The sequence below is a fragment of the Electrona antarctica genome, assembly GCF_951216825.1.
Source record: "Electrona antarctica genome assembly, chromosome: 4".
Classification (NCBI taxonomy): domain Eukaryota; kingdom Metazoa; phylum Chordata; class Actinopteri; order Myctophiformes; family Myctophidae; genus Electrona; species Electrona antarctica.
This window is the reverse complement of record NC_136809.1, coordinates 49,506,416-49,521,696: the sequence shown is the minus strand read 5'-3', so window position 1 is coordinate 49,521,696 and position 15,281 is coordinate 49,506,416. Positions and strand designations below refer to the sequence as shown.

General features: G+C 40.1%; 1 protein-coding gene across 1 annotated transcript; it reads right to left on the bottom strand.

Annotated features, from left to right (window-relative positions):
- Positions 1 to 5,885: 5,885 nt before the first annotated feature.
- On the bottom strand, positions 5,886 to 15,112 carry knstrn (kinetochore localized astrin (SPAG5) binding protein). The gene is made up of 9 exons (XM_079498757.1): positions 14,982 to 15,112; positions 13,291 to 13,355; positions 11,140 to 11,188; positions 10,483 to 10,515; positions 9,178 to 9,277; positions 8,554 to 8,668; positions 8,397 to 8,449; positions 7,898 to 7,972; positions 5,886 to 6,605 (listed from the first exon to the last, which is right to left on the bottom strand). The coding sequence occupies exons 2-9, from the start codon at positions 13,319 to 13,321 to the stop codon at positions 6,477 to 6,479; spliced, it is 585 nt and encodes a 194-aa protein (XP_079354883.1). The 5' UTR covers positions 13,322 to 13,355; positions 14,982 to 15,112; the 3' UTR covers positions 5,886 to 6,476.
- Positions 15,113 to 15,281: the final 169 nt, after the last annotated feature.

Genomic DNA, 15,281 nt, shown 5'->3' with positions numbered 1-15,281 from the left:
CTAAATAAATACATTGTGCGCAGATCTGAGTGTGCGGAGCTTCCCTTTATTTATTTTTTTCACTCTCAGAGTTAACATTGATTTTACAATATAAATTGGGGGTCCCAGAGATAGAAATGCCATTAAATGGGGGTCCGCAGACTAATGCATGTCAAACTGGGGGTCCTAGAAATTAAACAGGTTGAGAATCACTGCTAGAGCTGTAAACATCTTCTCCCATGGCATTATCTCTTCAAAAGGGATAATTAGTGTCAATTTGGGGGTCCTTGACATGAAAAGGTTTGGGAACTCAACCCCGAACCAGTGATCTATGCTGCTGCATTGTCTGAAGGACTCTTATGAACCTGTATGTGTGTGTGTGTGTGTGTGTGTGTGTGTGTGTGTGTGTGTACTACGGTATTCAACAATTTTGATATATTTTTTAATATTTTCAAAATTGCTATTTTAAGTGGTTAAAATGTGGATCTCAAACATTTTATTTCTATATGTCCATAACCGTAAATACTCCAGTAAATACTCAAGCCTATTTTCATTAATCTACGTTAACTGTCAATCTAAGAGTATAGCCTGCTGCCTAATGAAGATATAATTCGCTCGCTCTATGCAATGTGAGCAATGACTGATTGAAAACGGTTGTGCAACTATAGGCACATGAAAGCACAGTTCAATAAAAGGTATGCTGGCGCTATTAAAAAAAAAAAAAACAAGAAAGCACTAGTCTTGTTTCCATTGGGCTCCTCCATTTTCAATTCATCAGAGAGTATTAATAAGGCGCACAAATTTGTGCAACGAAGAAAACACTCGAAGCAGCGCAGCTGTGTAGGAGGACAACCACCAGTATTTTAAAGCAAGAAATATATTGCAATTACAACTCACGTCTCTCCAAATGTCTTTGGTTGTCCATCTTCATCTCGAACTGCGTCAAAGTTAATTGGCCTATTTTCTTTATACATTTCTTTGAACTTAAGATCAACCTATAGCGATATGACAGTGGTCCTATAGTCCCTCCGGGAGACCAGCAGAGACGTGCCACATTCATTCATATGCGCGCTGCTCTGAGATGCTGGAGTTGTTGCCATCATGCTTGTGTGCACCTGATCCCACCCCCGCACGCACACGCGCGCGCACGCACTAATGGTAAAGCTGCTGGTGAACGAGCCTGCAGACTTCCTCACTTAGGGCTACGCAGCCTGTCACAATTAACAAACACATAATTGGCAATTAACGATTTAATTGTGTGTTGTGGCGTTGAAGCAGTTGAACATTGGATGGAACATTGGATGGAACATAGGATTGCATTTTATTTATATGCATTTTATATGCATTTATAGCAGGGTGGGCATACTACATAGCCATAACAGTGATTCTCTAACCTTTCACATCAAGGACCTTAATTCCTGCATTTGTTCACAGAAAAAAATGTTTTAAATAGCAGATGTGAGCATTGTGAATAGTGGTTTAAAACTAATTTTGATGCAATATTATCCAATTTAGCTGGGGATGGACCCCCAGAACCCCCTCAAGGACTCTGAGAGGACCACTGACCCACAAAATCCTGGCTTGACTGTTGTTTAAAAAGTGCCATAGAACACTATTTCTTTGAGTACCTCCAACATCTTTCAGAAATATGGTAATACTGTATATGGCAGTCTATGGACTTTTAATTACGTAAAAAAGAACCAGAACTACTCGCAACGGCAGCCATGCAAGTCTATGGACTTTTAATGTTTGTCTAGACTCTAGAGCACTTTAAACAAACAGATACGATGTTTGTTTAAAGAAGTAAGTGCAGCGCCCCTCACTTCACACAAGTGTGACAAGTGTGATTTGTATTATAATACTCTCTCTTTTCACTGCCCTTTTCTGTCTCTATACCACATGTGTTGTTTGGCGTTATATATATATATATAGGCGCCTGTAAAACCCTGAGGGCTCCTTTTTCGTCACCACTAAACCCCATATCCCTAAACTTCTTTGCCTTTTTTTACTATTTTGAAAAACATTTTTTGAATAGTTCAACTAGCCAATCTACATTGACTTGTTGTGAGCTTGTAGACTGGCCATTTTAACTATTCAAAAATGTTTTGCAAAATAGTAAAAAAGGGCAAATCAGTTTAGGGATAAGGGGTTTAGCGGTGACAAAAATGGAGCCCTGAGTGTTCATCTAAACCCATTTAGACCTGAGGCCGATTCTAAAAATGTCTTCTAAATCCTGACAGACAGTGTTCTGAAAAACCTCTGTTTCTATGTCAGTGGTGCTCAACCTTTTTCATGTCAAGGACCCCCAGAATTATCTGTATTTGGCCATGGACCCCCATCTGAAAATATGTTGTTCCACGGACCCCCCCAGAAGTAAACATTTGAGTTAAAAAGGTTTGCTCTGAAAGACACATATTCAAGGATTTGTGAATTGTGCCACATTTTCAGGATTTAAAAAAAATAGCAGATCTACAAGCTCGTGGCGCGCCACTCGGTGGCGCGCTATGAGCTTGTAGATCTGCTATTTTTCAATAGCTAAATTATAACATAATGTTTAAAACACCAAAAGGGGTTCCCGCCCAAAATGGGTTAACTCTGAGAGTGTAGAGGGTGACAGGTGTAAACGTGGTCACACCCCCTGTCACCTTCAACACTTTGTTGTCGCCACAACTGGATAAAATGCACAGTGAGAACGTGACTACAGCGTCACTGTGATTATGATACGTCACATCACAGATGTTTCATAGAATTATGCATGACCTGCAGGTAACTGCATGAGTCATATATAGACTACGTATATATCTATGATGAAAGGAGAGTATAGGGTCGTTCAGAGAGGGGTTTGTATACTATATAGAGCATAAAACATTGGTGCACGCACGCACGCACGCACGCACGCACGCACGCACACACACACACACACACACACCTTTCATCATCTATTACTAATAACGAATTTCTATGCAAATTGGTAGCCTGCCCTGGTAGGTAGCCTGTACGTGTCAGGCAGATGTATGAGGTACAAAATCCAATCTGTTTTATTTATCCCTGATGTTCAATAAAAAGTCATATTAAAAGAAATTAGATAAAGTGCCCCTCGGGGGTGCAATAATAGGCCAATGTGAAAAGGGTGCCATTACTCCTTACGCCTTGGATGGCAATTGGATGATTTGAGGCATTTTGTTCCAAAAATGTGCAAAAATCCACCTTTGGTGGCGCTATAACAGGCCAATGTGAAAAGGGTGGGATATATTCCTCAGCCTATAGGAATAAAGTCTGTGAAAGATTTCACGTAAATTGCACGCTGCGTTCATGATTTGAGGCTTTTTGTTCACAACGGGCCAATCCTGCAAACTTTTAAAGCCAATGTTAGCCAATTAGGATGGAATATGCAATATCGGACAGATCCGGCTTGAACACATGACTATAGAGATAGTGTGTAATATAATTTTTTTCCCCCCAAAAGTCGGCCTCCTGGTAGCGCTATAACAGGCCGTTCTGGAAAATTTGGGGCAGAGGTTCATCGTTGGCATCCAGGGAGTGTGTGTGCAAAATTTGGCATTGACCGGGTTAACACAGACTGCACATACAAGTGTACAATTTGTGCCAAATTTGTATATATAGTTCAATTTGTGTTTTGGGTTGGAAAACCTCTATGTCGACCTGTAGGCATGCAGCCATGCACACATGTCGGTTTCCATGGTTTCATTTCAAGTGCCATAAGTTTGTATGCATTAGGCCACGGACTCTGAGTGTGTACAAATGGAGCCAATGGACCCCTAAAGGGTCCATTTTGTTCCATTTGTACACACTCAATAGTTATAGACCGGTAAGGGTCCATTGGTTCCTACTATCAATCGTTTAGCTGCATGGCAACTCCCTGGGGGTCACCGGACGCCACTTTGAGAACCACTAATAGGCTACGAATGTGGCCTATATCTGATGGCCAGAGGGATCTACTGTGCTCATTGCCGTTTATCCAAACTTGTAATTAAAGGTATATTCAGTGATTTCACTTAATTCAAATATCACTTATTTTTTCGTATTTTTTGGATAGTCCTCCCTACTATAAAGTGTGCTGACCATATAAGGAGTTCCTCCCTGTCCCCAGTCAGCCCCTGGGGTCAAAAAACCCTAGTTTCGGTTTGGGCTTTGGGTGGCAAAGCCTTCATCCAATCAGGATGAGAGGGGCCTTCCTCCAATCATGATCGAGTGGGGCGGGCATTGGTGCACGTGCTGTTGCTCTGTTGTACTTCCCCCACTGTAGAGCGTGTGCATGTGCACATCTTGTTACCGGGTGGACCGGGTTTTTTTTCCAAATCACTGAATGCTCCTTTAAAACTCTTCAAGAGCATATGTAGTTATGCATAAAAAATATCTCATCTGGTCAAATTAACTGCCGTTTATATCTTGCACCACTTTCATATGTTGTGGGTAATGATTTTATTCATGCGTTGGACTGACACTGCTTTTCAAGGGTGATATAGTTCAGTTTATGTGGCACTACGCGTGGTGCCACCAACACACATACTAATACTAAAAGAGGTGAGATACACGGTTCTGTTTCCCCTATAGCAGTGGTTTTCAACCCTTTTTGTATCAAGGCACATTATTTATTCAGCATTTGAGCCACGGACCACCATTTGATGACATTAGCCTCTCAGACCCAAAACTAAAAAAATATTTGGTTGTCGTTGAATCCAGTATGCTGTGTTGATGTTGGTACGACAGGAGAGCACAGGCAAACGATCAAAATAATAATTATTCTACATTCTCTAATTGTATAGACTTCTTGTAAATTAACTAATGCAGATGTTTAACAATTATTTAAAACCATATGGACCCATTTGGTTTCATTTAACACAATTAAAGGTCCAACTCTCCATCATTTAGGTGGGGACCACCTGGAACCCCTCAAGGACCACTGGTTGAAAACCATGCAGTGCCTTATAGTATGAACTTGTTTTGTTAGAACATAAAAACAAACCATGCACTAGTCATTCCATGATAGACATTTATTTGCCTTCTTATACAACATTTCAGAAGCTCTACTCTACAGGGTCAGTGGGGTGGATTATTGTGTGTGGGTGTGTTAGAGAGAGAGAAAATCCATTTCATTTATAGTGTCAAAACAAGTTCTCTCACCAGTGAAGATCATATAATCCTTACAAAGACACCATTCCCCTGTGCTTGGTGACAGTGGCAAGACAAATCTACCTTTTTATTATGTTATACTTGTCTTTAGCTATTGAAAAATAGCAGATCTCCAAGAAAAATAGCAGATCTCTGTGCCGTGCTACGAGATCTATTTTTCTTGAAGCTTGTAGATCTGCTATTTTTGAAAAATCGTGAAAATGTGGCACAAATCTTTGAATATATATTCTTTCAGAGCGAACGTTTTTAAATCAAATCTTTGCTTCTGGGGGGGTGCCTGGAATAACATATTTTCAGATGGGGGTCGGAGGCCAATTACATATAATTTTTGGGGTCCTTTTTGAAATATTGAGCACCACTGAAATAGAAACATGTATTTCAGAAAACTGTCATGATTTTTTAATTTTCGACATCAGGCCTAATGGGAAGAAACCTCAAGCAGGTGGGTGGTCTGAGTTGACGCTGGTTTCTTGGAAAAAGCAGTGCTGCAGGGATCAGTCAGTGACTCTTATATAGATGGTGATGCAGGTAGCAAAGGGTTTTTTTCTTTTTCAAAGTAGTAGTACTGCTTACTTCCCAATTCCCAAAAGGTGTAAACTTCAGACTTGCAAAGAAAAGGATTCCAAGGCACTTTACACAAGGTCTTTGATGAAAAAAAATATATGGATTTATTTTGAGCAAGGAAACAAACATTTGACCAACGCAAAGCGGTTTTGTAAATAAACTGGTTCTGTAGTTTGTAGGCAAGGAAAAAAGAGACCAAGTATTTATTAATTTGACTTTTCTGGCATCACACCCTGAAGAAGAGTTTAACAAGAGAGTACATTTTAACTATTAGTATACAGACAGAGCCACTTGTTCTCCCACACAAGGATTCATCCTTCCCTGCCAGTTGGATCATTGACCACACAGCTGGCATCGGGGCCAGTGTTGCGCTATGCAACAATGAACAAAAAAAATGTAATCAAATAAGCCCTTTTAATCATTCCACATAGTTAAGACATATTGATAGCTGTGTGTTGCGGCTGCCATGCCCTGCTGTGTGTGGAGAAGCTACATTATATGGATGATTCTCATCCTGGACTTTCTAATGAGGCAGGAGACAGCTGGAGTCAGATGAATCTGCGACGCTGTACATCAATGTCAATTTAGGCTTGACGCATAAAAGTCTGTCGTGTTGTGTGCAGACTCAATATTAGATTGTTTTCATAACATATTATGGTCAATAGAACATTATGAAGAAGAAAAAGTTGTCTTTTTTTTTCATTCAAGTTGAAAAAGATGACTTGCAGGTCACAATAAATTAGTTGCAGATGCTGATATGTTAAGACAACAGTTAACATTTACGCTAGGAGTCCCTCTGCTTCTTCAAGGGCTCGCTCCATTTCTGCAGCCTCCTGTGAAAACAGATCCCGCTCCTGCATCAAACCGAGCCGCGCTTCCGTCAAGTCCTTGATAGTTGTGTTGATTGCCTTGAGAGACACAGGGAAGCACAAAGTCAAGAAATAGCAATCGATGTGTTAATGTTTTCTGTTATGTTGCTTCAAGTCTATGCATGCGATCCATGAAAATCATGCATGAAATCCATGTATGAAATGCAGGGACATCTCACACGGTCTATAGTTAGAGAAAATTAGCAAAATGTGTGGCAAATCTGCAAAACAAATGCTTACCACTAGCTTTCTTCACAAATGTGTTCATAAAAGGTGTCTACAATCACATATACATTTGTTCCAAACCACCTCCCTTGGGAAACCTTGTGACAGCTGCTGAAAGTTGGGGTACCATAAACATCCAATATAAGGCAAAATTCCCAAAATTTCATTATGCTTTAAGTAGCATGTGACATGTCAAACTAGGGGGTTTTCATGATGCTGAATCCATTCCAAGCATTAGTTTTGCACGAAAACACTCCTTGGGCTAAATTCGGCCATAGCCAGAAGGACTGATTTTTGTGCAAAACTAATGCTTGCAATGGATTCAGAATCATGAAAACCCCCTAGTTTGACACGCCACACGCTACTTAAAGTATAATGAAATTAGGACATTTTTGCCTTATATTGGATGTTAATGGTACCCCAACTTTCAGCAGCTGTCACAAAGTTTCCCAAGGGAGTTGGGTTGGAACAAATTTTGATGTGATAGACACCTTTATGAACACATTTGTGAAGAAAGCTAGTGGTAAGCATTTTTTTTTTGCAGATTTGACACACATTTAGCTAATTTTCCCTTATTACTAGCATAGTTAACGTGGAGTTAGAAACCGTCTTCCAGTGACATCATTAGGCAGATTAACAAGATTTTTTTTACAAAAATGTTTAGATTGTCATTATCGTGAGAACGATGGCTTCCATTTTCGCATTGCAACTTTTCAGGACTAGAAAGCCTGCAGTTTCTATTAGCTTGTATTCCCCATGATGATGGAAGACGGTTTCTGAACTGCCCACAGCCCTCCCATGAGACACAGACCGAGTAGGAAAAAAATGCGCCATTTTTTCATGATTATTAGTGAGGACCTATTATATGAAGATACGTTGAAAAGTGGTGAAGTGGTCCTTTAAGTGAATTGCAGTAATGACGAACGACAAAAGGTATAACACAACTCCCCCACTCTTAACTGGGTTTATGTTATACTTTTCCGTTTAGTGAGGTGAGGAAGTGAGGAACTGAAATACTAAGCATAAACGTCCTTTGAGAACATCCCATGTAACACTGGTTGGACAATTTATAAAATGAAAACCCAAGTCCAATCAAGCAGACTTACCTCCAGTTGAACAACCTGCGTTGATGCCACGTCTCCAAACGTCTTCAACTCATTTAAAAGATCCCTGGACACATTCTGAAATTGAGGGTTATGAAAGAGACACGGTGACTTTAGCTTTACTCCTTTGTCTCCTGATAACTTACCTTACACCTTACCCTCCACCATCTGTGTGCAACTAATACATAAAGTATACCAATACTAAAGAAAATACTGTGAAAGATTTGTTTTACAAGTTGCAGGTCATAATAAAGTGTTTTAGGAGTAAAAGTCCGTAATTAAATATTTACTGGTGTGGGGTAAGTAGTAAAGTACAACATTTTCGGTATCAAAATGTACTTGTGCAGAATCCATTTCGAGTTTCAAATGTATGAACACCTTTTGAAATTAGCTGATTTACAAGCATCGTGACACATTGTGAGCATTGTGTTCAGAGTAGACAGTACAAGTGAAAGCTTACCATCTTAAGTTGAGGGCAAGCTAATTCAAATAACTGACGTACCTGCACCTCTCTCCTCTGATCTTCCTTTTGCGCAATTTCACCAACCGTCTCTCCTGCAACGGAACGAGCGAGGAAAAACTTGAATCTGTGTAGAAAATCAGATGTGCACTTATTGACTTTTAAACATCTTGTTTTGAAGTTAAGGGCAGATATTCACCTGGATCGATTTTTGCAGCGATTAGGGCCACGTGGCAGTCGTTGAGTGATTTCTTCATGTTTGTGTTCTCCTTTTGGAGCTCACTGAACTGCTGTTCCAGCTCATCAACCCGTTGCTGCAACACAGAAGACTTGCAGCTCTATTTTCGTCCACGCTAAACCCCTTATCCCTAAACTTCTTTGCCTTTTTTTCACTATTTTGAAAAACATTTTTGAATAGTTCAACTTAGCCGATCTCCATCAACACGTTGTGAGCTTGTAGACTGGCTTTTTGAACTATTCAAAATAGTAAAAAGAAAAAAAAAGGCAAAGAAGTTTAGGGATAAGGGGTTTAGCATGGACGAAAATAAGAGTCTTTGGTGTTGTTCTTATAAAAGTTAATGATGTTTTGCGACATCTTGGTTGGTTGAGAAGATATGAACGATTATGTCAGGGTTTTTTTTTTTTACCGTGCACTCGCTTAAAGATACATACACAAACAAGAACCATCTGATATGCAAACTATTTGACAGATGCCGTCTGCGGCAAAATACAAATCAATTCAGGGACCCTTGACATGAGGACGTTTGAGAACCACACTGTGCTACATTTTATTCAAGTGCTCACTCAAGGTCTCCTCTCCTACCTGTGTCTCTGAGAGGTTCTTATGCAGGTCCTCGTTGGCAGTCACCAAATGCTGCTTCTGGTCCCGTAGCTCTGCCTGTTGGACACCTCTGTTCGAGGGTCTATCAAATCGTGCACAAGGAGAAAACAAAGCATTGGACGCAGCGGTTCCCAATCAAGTGTACACAGTAGGGACTAGGGATGTTAATAGTTAATCGATTGTTAAGAAATTCTTCAATCAAACTTAACAGTTAACAATTAATAAAAAATGTGGCGGTTCTATCATTTCTGTGAATGTAATGCTGTCTGCACCTTAGAGTATATATGAATAGAGAAGGCACCGGATTTCTCCTCCCATCCACTTGCATTACATTGCTCAAAAGCGCATGAGGCGATTTCACTCCTCCTTCCGGGTAGGAACAGAGAGCATTCTTGGATGGATTGGGACCAAACACATGAACGCGCTGCCGTTGACTATCATTGCACACGTTCACGTGCATTCACGTATGAAACAGCGTTCACGTGTCATCATGAACGTGCGCAATGATAGTCAACGGACCAGCACGTTCATGTGTTTGGGGCAAAACTGAAATACCAAATTCGGCCACTATGTCCATTTCGCCTCAGGGTTTCCTCCGGGTGCCGTCTCAAATCCCCCCCACCTTGGTAGCCACAGAAACATCTCTGCTTTTGCATGCAATGTGACGGACAAGTCAGTGCACTTTTCATTTTATTCCTCATACAAAGGGTTATGCCATTGCCTGGCCCTGTATCTCAAATGGTCAAATACATTTATGTTATACATTGACGGAAATTAAGATTCTAAAAAAGAAAAGAAAAAGACGCTTATCAACTAACCGGTTATGGTAATCGATCGATAAGGTTATCAATTAATGACTTCATCGATAATTCCCATCCCTAGTACACAGTATCTTCCCTTATAGGTTGTGGCTTCTGATAATTTAATTCATATTTTTTCACGTTGCCGTCGAAGACCTACATCAATCTTCACAACTTTATGAAATTAACAAAGTGCACTGAGCTTTACATCAAACATATTGTCTGAGAGACAGAAACCTTTGATTTGATTGTCCCAGTTTGTCGTCTATATTAACATATTGGTGACCACAGTAACTGAGAGCCCACTGTAAGACCATGAGTTAAAAAGCTGTGCAAGTGTGATGGGACTGCTATCATAAAATACATTTCATGCCATGAACGGTATGTTTCGGATAGCAAGCAACCTATTATGTATTCTATCATATCCATAACATTTCACCCATATTAAGGTTTGATAAACAAACACAGACATAAATGCACAACTTACGCCGCTTTGTTAGCCTTGGCAGCCACATTCTTTCTGCAAGACAACAATGTAGGAATAACATTATTAGTAAACTGTAAGGGACACTTTATTATCAACCATAACTCTAGAGTGGCTGTGATATTTCATACATTTCATCTATTACGGAATACGCTTGTAGTGTACTCACTCATTAATTAACTGCTGCAACTTGGGGTCATCTACTTTCATATACAATTTTAAACTTGTGGCAGATGTACATTTTCAGTCCAATATCTCCACTTTCCACATTCTCTGTAGGTGACGGGTCCGCATTCAGAGTAGCACTAAACACAATGTATGATTTTGTGAAGTGGAGACATTTGACTAAATCCACGTTTTGCAGCAATTACATATATTGTGTATTGCTATTTTTAATATTATATCCACCATGTCGAAGATGTGTCGCTTGTAGAAGAATGTCACTGCCTGCAGTATACTGTAGCTGCATTATGTGCATGGAAACAACCTTGATTCATGAAACTGCATTATGTGCAACTTCACAACATTGAATTACAAGTAGGGGACAAAATGTGCAAGGCAAGCCACCTGCATATTTGAATGAGGGGATGAATACAAATATCACCATTGGGAGAACGGAAGAAAGGTGTCAGAGATGGACATTGAGATTGGTTAACTTACCTTGCTACAGGTATGTTATCCTTTTTGGGCTTGAGGATACCATCTGCAGCTAGAAGACAGACAGATCATTTTGGCTAATCAGAGACATGCATTATTTATGTGAGGGTAAGGGCAGGCAGTGGTTCTCAACCTTTTCAGACTGTGACCCCCCCAAATAATCATATATGAATTATATAAGCACCCCCGATAAGCACTTGGACATTTGGAATGTAAGAAAATAGCAGATCTACAAGCTCACACCGCCTATTATTTGACAATTTGGCCAATATCTGACCATATTTGAATTACCCATTAGCCAGTTCTATAGGCTTAAGCGAGTATGTTCCTCCAATGATGATTTTGTTAAAAAATCTGCTGAGATGCAAGTCAGATTTGCACAAAGAGGTTATTTGTCTGAATGTTTAGTTGGAGCGTACACATTGGCTTCAAATAAGCCCCGTTCCGAGCTATTATCTAAAAGTGAAAAAAAAAATTGGAGAAAAAATTCTCAGTGACATGTGTAGCCACACATTCGCCTTATGCTCACAAGATTAAAGCTACTTTTAAAAAGCATTGGCATATCCTAACATCAGACCCGGAATTGGCACCTCTATTCAAAGACCCCCCCCTTATTCTCATTCAGACGGGGAAAAAACGTGAGAGATACTCTTGTGCATGCTGACTTTCATTCTCCAAGGGTCTCTCAAATACAGACCCTCCTGAGTCCCTTGCCCAAGGGCAACTACCCCTGTGGCAATTGTGCTCAGTGCAGCAATACTTTACTACACATGTGTGGAAATACAAGAGTATAATCACTTGTATTTCCACACATGTGGTCTATATGATCCGTTGCCCATGTGGATTGGCCTACAGTATGTGGGCAAAACCACTAGACAGCTTAAGCAACGTATTAGTGAACATAAGAGCTCCATTCGGAGAAACGACCGTGATTACCCTATTGCTGTCCATTTCAATGACTCTAAACATGACATTTCTTCTTTTCGTTTTATGGGTATAGAACAAGTTCGCCTGCCCAACAGAGGCGGTAACCATGATCTGTTACTCAAACAACGTGAAGCATATTGGATCCATACCCTTCACCCAAAGGGGCTCAATGATGAACTGTTACTAAACGTCATGTTATAATTTGGCATGTTTTTTTCAGTCCTTTATAGTCGAGTATCTCATCACCTTTAAGGGCCCTATTTTGCCCTATACCCCCCCCCCCCCCCCCAAAAAAAAACACGTTATTCACTAAAAACACGTTAAATATACAGTATAAGCACTTTAATTCAGAACTTCTTGCCCTTTTGAGTGAATTTGGTTTGTGTGTATATTTATTCATGTATTTGTCCACTCTCATTGTCTGTATATCATGAGAGCAGGACCTAGTGACCTCTAGGTCACTAGGTTTTCAACCAATTTGTCTTTACATGATTTCTTATATAATGTTTTTAGAATGTAATTGAAATTATGTAAAAGTTTTTTGGGGTCCTTGTGCCTTTAAATGATGTCAGGAAATTGATGATCACCACACGCTGTACCTCTAATCAGACTCTGTCCATTGTGATTGGTTGATTCCTTTTCAAATGTTTGTATATAAGTAAATATGATGTGTTATGCCTGAGGAAGGTCCGGAGGGACCGAAACGTTGCATTAAAAAGAAAAATACTCTTGTACTGAGCAAATATACAGTGTGCGGGGTGCATTCTATTCTAGGTGTGCGAAAGTTTTTTCCTACGGCCAATATTTGACAAAATCAGTGGTTCCCAAACCTTTTCATGTCACGGACCCCCAAAAGAAAATATATGCCAGGGACTCCCATGGCAGCTCTAGCAATGATTTTCAACTATTTTAATTTCAAGGACCCCCAGTTTGATATGCAACAGGCTACGGACCCGCATTTAATGGCATTTCTATCTCTGAGACCCCAAATTATATTGTAAAATCAATGTTAATTTAACTCTGAGAGTGGACCCAAATGGACCTGTTAGGGTCCATTTGGTTCCATTTGTACACTCTCAGAGTTACAGACCCAGTCTGAGTTATGGACCACAGTCCATTTGGTTCCAAACTATCATTTAGCCGAGGGCCCCCTTGAACTTCCTCAAGGACCCCTGGGGGCCCCCGGACCCCACTTTGGGAACCACTAATGTAGATGATTGAGCTGACCTGGTACAGCTTTGGGGATCTTTGTTGCCATCTGTGATGAATTCAAGGTGAGGATTATGCACAACCTGCAGAGAAAATAATATTTTTATGATTATTGTATTCCAATATAATTCCCACCATGGTCTGATTCTAGTGCCAACTGCCAAGTGTGACTGAATAGAAATGATGGTGTATTCGTTTTCAACATAAAGATAAGTTATGCTTTAGTTAGGCTTTTTACTGGGGCCAGTTCCAAATGGCAGTCACCTGTAGGTGTTCTTTTAGAGAAGTTTTGAAAGAGGGTAGGTAGGACTAGGGAGTCACACTTCTTTGTGGCTGTTCGTAGGGCATTCCACATTTTGGTGGCATACCAAGAGAACAAATTCAAACCCTCGTTTGTGCCAAATCTAGATTGAACGTGATTTGTGGAGCTCCCTCTGGTGCCCATTCATTGCAAGTTGCTGTACTCTGTCTTAGGGTCTGTCTACCCTGAGCATACATACTAGCATACATAACCTACTATATTTCAGCTATTTGTAGGGTTACCAGATCCAAACTGTTCATTTGAGAGGCAGAATTATCCTATCATTTTGTTATTAAACCACTCTGGCATCTCACATTTTGTTTTAAAATGCTAATTTTGGCCGACTTATTGGTACTGTAGCCTAGGCTAGGGGATATTTCTCATGTTATTTAAACAGGCTTAAAAAACACATCTTGCAGGAAAAGAGAGCGCTTTACAACAGAAAGCCAACTATTATGGGACTAACTATTATTAGGGCATTTGAACACTGATGCCTTGCCTGTCAGTCACAATGTGGGACAGGGTCTCAATTTGTGGGACGCGGACGCCTGAAAAGTGTTGGAAATGAGGGACTGTCCCACGCAAAGGGGGTCATCTGGTCACCCTAGAAAACGGCCGATCTACAGGCTCACGTATGCTGCAGGTGATTGAAGTATGTATTAACAGTTTGCAGAATGGCTACATTTCAAATTAAAGCACAACTCAATACAAAGACTGTTACTGTGGACTACACACCAGTGCCGTCTCTACAGGGTGCATTGCCCCCCCAGATTGGATTTTGTGCCCCTCCAGTCCAGATTGGCCAGTAGTACCCTACCCTACCAATATTTTAATGTTTTACAAATGTTAAATCTATAAGTTCTTCATGATTATTGTAAATATATACATGTATTTCTATTAACTATTCAGTTAATTTGAACAAGGTAATATATGCATGCAGAAGACATTATAATGCTCAACATATTTGTATTTCTTTGTTTGTTGTTGGTGCTAAGCATCACTTTGTTACTAGGCGACTATTTGTTATACATAGGGGGGTTTGAAAAATGAAGTGCCCCCTTTGGAAAAAAGTATGCCCGCCTGCTGATTTGTGCCTGGAGACGGCACTGCGACACACTGATAAAGCATTACACTTGTTTACAACAGGGTCCACCATTTTCAATTCATCAGAATACATGTAACATTTGCATACTTTTAGAGATGCGAGTACTTTTTCCACCACAGTAGCAGTAGCCTAGTCCTAGTGACTCTGAGTGATACATTTCATGTAGCCTAGCTGCGAAAATCTCTACAAAAAGAGCTACAGACACGACAATACTCCAACAATACCGTTCACTGTCACTTTCTACTAACACTAATAATGTGTTCAACAATAATCTTAAATTAACTTTTCCAACAACACGCTTACGTGGTTTTGAAGGGAGGCTGATGACCAAAACAACAAGAAAGTCGAGTCGAGAGGATTTGAAAAAAGTGCCGCCGTCGCGCGCATCGGTGTCAGTCTTGCCAGATTTTGCGACAGAAATAAGCGACCAGGTCTATTAAAACAAGCTAAAAATAAACCAATCCACAAAACGAGCAATTTAAATATAATATTCATCAGCTGTTTGATGAACCATCTCCTATTTCCCAAAAAAATCTTGGGAATAAGTTAATAATAACAACAACAACAACAACAACAACAACAATAACAATAATAATAATAATA

Bases quoted from the DNA above. Each gene is read 5' to 3' on its own strand.
- knstrn (XM_079498757.1), bottom strand. From the start codon at position 13,321: ATGGCAACAAAGATCCCCAAAGCTGTACCAG. The intron at 8,669-9,177 runs GTAGGAGAGGAG...TCTGTGTTGCAG, and splicing joins AGAACCTCTCAGAGACACAG to CAACGGGTTGATGAGCTGGA. The intron at 6,606-7,897 runs GTAAGTCTGCTT...GTGTCTCTCAAG, and splicing joins CGCAGGTTGTTCAACTGGAG to GCAATCAACACAACTATCAA.